This window comes from Ooceraea biroi, chromosome 1 (assembly GCF_003672135.1).
Source record: "Ooceraea biroi isolate clonal line C1 chromosome 1, Obir_v5.4, whole genome shotgun sequence".
NCBI classification, from domain to species: Eukaryota; Metazoa; Arthropoda; class Insecta; order Hymenoptera; family Formicidae; genus Ooceraea; species Ooceraea biroi.
The window spans coordinates 1,620,225-1,627,508 of NC_039506.1; the positions used below are offsets into that span (position 1 = coordinate 1,620,225).

The window sequence follows — 7,284 nt, forward strand, 5'->3', positions numbered from 1 at the left end:
TTTTAGATAAAAATATGTAATAATTATATAATTACGATAATTTAAGATAATGTATACGAATTATGTAAATTATATATATATATATATATATATATATATATATATATATAATTAAATAACACTAAGTAATTTTTCATCACACAATTAAGAACTAAATAAATAATATAAGTAATATAATGCCTTCACACTGGCAGCCATATGACACAGTACAAGTATTGTGACCAAACTTTTTTATCTTTGCAAATTCAAACTCGTACGTGCATATTTCAGATCGTGCTCACATCATTACAAGATAGCAATCTTTACATACCGTCCAGCGGTATTATATATTCTCTCATCCTCCAGCGAATTATAAGATTCAAGAAAATCCGAAGAAACACCATAGTTTTTTACTTTTTTCCAGACTAACTCTCGCGGAACGATCAGTGGTTCATCACTTTGAGCGATGCAAATATGTCGAACTGTGCAACAGCTCGCGAATCGTACCATCAGCGCCATCTCATCCTCAAAAGTCCAACTTTACAATGATGAGTTTTCTTTTCGAAATAATCGAAATGATATTTTCGATCGTAATGATAAAAACACAGATTAGATAGTATTCAATACTTATAAAATATCATGCACTTAAACATATTATACAAAAACTGAATATTTAATATACTTGGAAGTATATGAGAAGAGTCAAAGTTTAAAAAGGTAAAAAGATAAGAAAGAAATGAAAAGATGTAGTGCTTACTTTACTCCCGCTTCGATTCACAAGTTGTATTAATTAAAGTGGCAGCTAATTAAGACAAAATTTTCCATAATATCTATTTTCTTTTTACTCAACTAACTTTATGTACTCCTCAGGATATTATATTTAAATTCAATAAGCAAAAGTTAAATTGGTTCTACTGAAATATTAATCTTTCCTCTGCAGGCCAGCGCGACGCAACACGCGACATCCAATGAACGTACAGCTTTTCTGTAAAAACTATACGCTGATTGGATGTCGCGTGTCGCGTGTCGCGTCTGCACCGAAGCGGAATCGGATTTAAGGCTTCGGTGGAAACTAGACCATTGTTAGTCTTCCATACTACTTGGTCGATGCATGTACGTATGTACGTGTCGTGTTGGCAATACCATGATAAGCGGTATAACCTGTGCAACGTAATGCTCTTATTACGGCCGACAGTGTAATTTACATACAGTTGAAACAACTCATTCTACGCGACTGAATTGAATGGCAACGTGAGAAAGTGAGTAATAACAATAATATTTTTGGGCCGCCGAGGCAACGCCGGTGCATGCGAAACTAACCTCGCAATTGTGATTACTCTCAGTTTGAGCAACAGGTCCTTTTGAGAATTATAATATCTGATAATGAATTTGTATGATTAATTTGATAGTTTAATTTAATCTTTCTGCATGTTCCTTTCTTATCCGATTTCTTTTCTCTGCTATCAAAACGAAAATATTATATGTGTAAGGCAAAAAAGAAATATGAAAAATACATTTATGCATATTTTATTTTGAAAAGAATGCAGCTGCAGGAAACAGCAGCAGTCAAAAATATTAATTTTTGACTGCTGAAACATCTTTATTATAATCTTTATTATATGATATAATAGATAGTGTAGCGCTAAATAATTGCGACAAGAGTAATTTTAACTAAACAAAAATCGAAAACACTAAAAATCACAAGATGAAAAGTTCTTTATATCTTAATGAGTACATTCATAATATTGCAAAATTTTATGGATTTTCAAATTAAATGTTAATGAAATATTGAATTGCCTTAATTATTGTATATAATTATATTAAATAGCTAATACATCTAACTTAATCGGACAAGTTTTGAATCTGTCATGACATAATTCTATGATATGGATTTGGAATGTAAACTGAATATGAAAACTTATTCCTGTACTGTTATTTACTATTATATCTGTTGCGTTCTTCGTATATTATAAATTATTATTTTAGCAAGATAGCTTCTTTGACACTACCGAAACATAATCTTTGCTGTGACAGATGGTGTAAGAAAACAATTGCGACGGGAGTAAATTCTGCTGTTGTAAAGCAATAAGAATTGCAAGATGGAAAGTTGTACAGAGAAACAAATACACAAAATGGGAACGTTATTTGAAAAACATTTTACGATCTCGTCTGAAAAAGATACTCACACGTTTCCCGAGCCAGAGTCTATGTTCAAGGAGCCGCAGTGGCAGCTAGATAGCCTGCAGACACTGAAGAGTAACTTAAACGAGGTGAAAAGTCGGCTGAATAATTTCAATCTGTTTGAGTGGCAGAAGCACACGACTCAGATGAACAAAGCAGGCAGCATTGTGGGTCATGTGAGAAAATTTACACAGCCGGAATTGTTGACTCAAGCTTGGTGCAAGTTCTACGAAATCGCTTGCAGTTTCCCGTTGGTGCCGATGGATGAGATTCGGCGTGAAGGGGATCATTTCATGTCTGTGCATCTTTGCGAGGCGCCAGGTGCCTTCGTGGCCGCATTGAACCACTGGCTAAAAACAAACGCGCCTGATGTGCAATGGAATTGGCTTGCCAGCACGTTGAATCCCTACTGCGAAGAGAATCCATACGACAGGATGGTCGCGGACGACAGATTTATCAGGCATACTCTGAAGCATTGGTGCTTTGGCGCCGACAATACGGGCGACATCATGGACCTGAGAAATCTAGACGCTCTAGTGGAGAGAGCGTCCATGTCTCGCGATCAGCGACAACGTACCCTACTGGTCACCGCAGACGGCAGTATAGACTGCATAGACGTGCCGGGAGAACAGGAAAGCGCCGTGGCACAGTTACACCTGTGCGAGACGGTGGCCTGCATGCATCTCCTGCAGAAAGGCGGCAACTTTTTGTTGAAGCTGTTTACTCTGTTCGAGCACTATTCCGTATGCTTAATGTATCTACTGTCCTGCATCTTCCATCAGGTCACCGTGACGAAACCAGCGTCTAGCAAAGCAGGCAATTCCGAGATGTTCGTCGTCTGTATGAACTTCAAGGGAAGGGACTACGTGGCACCGTATTTAAACATTCTCCGACAGCATTACGGTAACGTGTTACCCACGAAAGCGATGTTCAATTTGCAGGATATTCCGAATGATTTCCTGCGAAGGATCGAGCAGTGCAGTGAATTCTTCAAGAATCACCAGTGCCAAGTCATACGGGATAACATACGCGTGTTTCGCGCAGAAAATTACAACGATGTCAAGCTAAAGCGAACCAAACGAATCGTCGCTGATAAGTACGTGAAAGATTGCAGATTGAGTCAGATGGATCCGGCGAATGAGATAGTCGGTCGAGAGATAATAGAAAAGAGTAACAGCTGTTTCATGAATAAAAAGTTGCGTTTTAATTCTTACAACGAGCGTAAGAGGCAAGATTTGAGTCCGCGAGAGCGTTTATTGCACACATGGAACGAAGTGAAAGACGTTGACTTGGAAATGGAAAAATTTTACACCGTAAGCAAAGTTTCTAACTGGGTTTTTAGATCACAAGTCTTTCGAAATTAAAGAGCAAGAATATTTATCATGATGAAATCTTGCATAGCGCGCAATTTAAACATTTTTATATTATTATAATTATCAAATTCGATAGCACGAGCTTGTATACTATCGCAGCATTGACATTTTTTATTGATTACTTTTCTAAAGAATTAGATGATGAATAAATTTACCACGTGTGATTATTTTCTTTTATAGTGGCATCCTCTAGCATTCTCGGCAACTCTGGAGATACAAACGGGGAAATTGTTTAGTAAAATACGCAGCTCGCGATTTTGCGATACGAGAATTCTGCAAATGTTGAACACGATCGATAATGTGATGCAAGATACGCGTTCCACCGTCTGCTTTCCACCTGCAGAAGCGATTACACAGTTGAGCACGGAACAGCAAAATGATCCGAATTACGAGATATTGAGCTTCGAATTTGTTCATAATTACGATAGTCATCGGACGATTACCCAAGTGTCCGATCGACTGGATAAACTCCAGACTGGACAAACTCTCATTCTCCTCGGTTATTCGTTATTGACGCAATTAAATGTTGGTCTCTTATACCTTCTGTCAAGTTCCTTCGAGAAAATCATTATAGAGACTTGTGATAACGAAGGTTATCGCGTCAAATTGGAGACTTATCGGCGCAACGAGAAAATAATAAATAATTTGCAAGAAATTCTTGCGGCATCACATAACGCACGCAAAGAAAATATGGCAGTCTGGTCGATAGTACCAATGATGATTTTATATGGTAAGACTCACAGACACAAATATAAGAACGCCTTATATCAGTTTCAACATGTATATATTTATTACGTAATTTTTATAATAATTTCTTTTTAGAATATGAGCAATTCTCCATAATAATGCAACTTAATCACCAGATGGTCAAAGCGTACGCTTGTTATATTGTCAAAGTGACAAAAGATACTGAAATGTAGCAACATTTACATTTGATGTAAATTGTTACATAATTGTTTCATAATTGCAGTCGTACAATTGATTGAAAATAATTATAATCAAATGTAAATTTGTAAATACCGCCGGCGCGGGCGTTGCAAATACTTTAATTATTGTAAATAATTAGGTAAATGCACAAAGTTTCAATACTTGTAAAATACATACGAAATACATACGGAATAACATAAAGGGCACGTTGGCTGCATGTATGGAAAGACATAAAACTAAAATAGAAATGGTAATTACAATACATATTTGTAATAATAATTATATGAAATACTAAAAATGGGGAAATTATATATTTTATTGTTTTAATAATTTTTTTATGCAATATAAATTGAACGACACTGAAATAATATGGGCCAATAAATAGTTTCAGGTCCAAAGTGTTGGTGCTTGTGGATCGTGTTATTCACGATCACTGATAATGGTGGAATGATCAATGTCTTGCGATGTTTAGTGCATGGAACGGTGACTGAGATTCCGCTTCACAAAAATCGCGTTAAACGGCATTGTGCGAGACCTCGGCGGTACCCTGTTAAAGCATATTACAATTGTTGTATCTAATATACATACGTTTTAGACGCACGAAGAGATGAAACTCGACCTTGTAAGAAGCTGCGCTCGCCTGCTATCCACCGAACAACGCATACCGAAGGTATGCATTGTTGGTGCAGGTCCGGCAGGCTTTTATGCCGCGCAACAATTGCTGAAGGTATTAGTGAATAATTAAACTTGCGGAGATTTCACGAAAAAGTAAAAAGCAAAAGTACAAATTTTGGTTAATTATATTTTAGAGTTTGAGTGACGTGAGAGTCGACATACTGGAGAAACTACCGGTTCCTTTCGGTCTAGTGCGTTTTGGGGTTGCTCCAGATCATCCAGAAGTGAAAAATGTAATCAACACGTTCCATAAAACCGCGACTAACCCACGCGTTCAATTTCTGGGCAATATTAACGTCGGGACGGATGTTACCATCGATCAATTACGAGAATTTTATCACGCAGTGTTATTGGTACGTATTCTTTCTCAATTAACTGGTAGCCAATAGTTACATCCTACAATATAATACTTATAATGTTACAGAGTATTTTACATTTACATGCGATTCATGTTTTTCATACACATGACCAATTTTTATATATAATTATTAATAATTTTATTTCAGACTTACGGTGCCGAAAAAGATCGATTGCTTAGTATACCAGGTGAAGATCTGAACAATGTGATATCAGGTCGACGTTTCGTTGGTTGGTACAACGGAATACCAGCCGACAAAGATCTCGAAATTAATTTAGACGTGGAGGAAGCAGTTGTTCTCGGTCAAGGCAACGTAGCTATAGATATCGCGAGGATTCTTCTGACACCGGTCGACAAGCTCAAGGTAGTCTATCCTTAAGTGATCTTAATTAATTGAATATATCTACGATTCTTCAAATTGTATATTTTAAAAATGTTCTTTCGATCAAATTATATATCTCTCCGCTCTTCATCGACTATTTCAGAGCACCGACATCACGTCGTACGCCTTGGAACAGTTGTCCCGCAGTAAAGTGCGCAAGGTATCTTTGGTCGGACGACGAGGACCGCTACAGGCTGCGTTCACGATCGCGGAACTGCGCGAGCTCATCAAATTAGAAAAGTGCAAGACTCTGTGGCAACCGCAAGACTTGACAGGGATACGGGAAATCGTACCGACCTTACCGAGACCCCGTAAACGACTAACAGAGCTCATACTGAAATCTCTAGATGAATCCGCGTGCGACTCAACGCACGCCAAACAGCTGCATCCGATCTTTTTGCGAGGTCCCGTTCAATTTCGCGGTACCCGCGAGTTGGAGGGCGTGAAACTTGCCGTGAATCGCCTGCGAGGAGACGCGATTCGGGATCAGGTGGCTGAGGCGACCAGCGAGTTCGAGACGATCTCGTGTGGTCTGGCTCTGCGTAGCATCGGTTACAAGTCAGTGCAAATAGATAGCTCAATTCCGTTCGACTGGACGAAGGGACGCGTGAAGAATGCTCTCGGCAAGGTCCACGACAATCTTTACAGCGCTGGATGGGCGGCTACTGGACCGATCGGAGTTATCCTATCGACCATGACGAACGCCTTCGAAGTAGGCAAGCTGGTGTGCAAGGAAATTGCCTCTTCAAATGAAAGGAAAGCGGGCTCGGACGAATTGTGCGAAATATTGCGCCTCAAAGGGGTCCAGATTGTGTCTTACAAAGATTGGGAAAAGATCGATCGCGTTGAACAAGAACGTGGCAGACAAGTGGGAAAACCGCGCGAGAAGATAGTTGATGTGACGGAAATGCTGGAAATCGCTGCGAAATGAACAATATGAAAGATTTTTACAATGTTGCATTAACTATTAGGTGTATAAGTTAATCCGATGCTTTTTCCTGAAGAAATTGAGCCTTTATTAGTAGTAAAGAAAAATATTCGAAAATTATGCCGAATATTTCGAAGATTGACATGTTTTTATCATTATTTTTTTCTAACAAATGCAAAATTCTTCAATAAAAGCACCGAATTAATTTGTACCGAGTTTTTTTTATAGTTTACCTTTACACTGCTTCAGAAGAAATTATAAAAGCCTATGGTATATAATATTGAGAAGAATAGACAAGATAAAGTCCTATAAAGTCATTGTATTTCCATAAGAGAGGTTTTCAAAGAGATAGGTATTTGACCAAAAATGTTCCAATTTTCGAATTTTCTTCATAGATGTAAGATATAAGTAACTATATTTTATAGATATAGCTTTTATATTATTGTTGAGTATTATAAGTGTAAGTGAGATAAATAAAAAT

General features: G+C 37.8%; 1 protein-coding gene across 3 annotated transcripts; it reads left to right on the forward strand.

Moving 5' to 3' along the window:
- The first annotated feature begins 1,062 nt into the window (after positions 1–1,062).
- On the forward strand, positions 1,063–7,283 carry LOC105280253 (NADPH:adrenodoxin oxidoreductase, mitochondrial). 3 transcript variants are annotated; one of them, XM_011340603.3, is made up of 5 exons: positions 1,063–1,238; positions 2,014–3,473; positions 3,714–4,263; positions 4,356–4,710; positions 4,846–4,978. In XM_011340603.3, exons 2-4 carry the CDS (start codon positions 2,079–2,081, stop codon positions 4,451–4,453), a joined length of 2,043 nt encoding a protein of 680 aa, XP_011338905.1. In that variant the 5' UTR covers positions 1,063–1,238; positions 2,014–2,078; the 3' UTR covers positions 4,454–4,710; positions 4,846–4,978. The 3 variants fall into 3 exon arrangements, with proteins under 3 accessions (XP_011338905.1, XP_019887541.2, XP_019887540.2); XM_020031982.2 differs by lacking the exons at positions 2,014–3,473; positions 3,714–4,263; positions 4,356–4,710; positions 4,846–4,978 and adding exons at positions 5,056–5,187; positions 5,270–5,488; positions 5,642–5,857; positions 5,979–7,283 and having other exon boundaries at positions 1,072–1,238; XM_020031981.2 differs by lacking the exons at positions 1,063–1,238; positions 2,014–3,473; positions 3,714–4,263 and adding exons at positions 5,270–5,488; positions 5,642–5,857; positions 5,979–7,273 and having other exon boundaries at positions 4,452–4,710; positions 4,846–5,187.
- The last annotated feature ends 1 nt before the right edge of the window (position 7,284 follows it).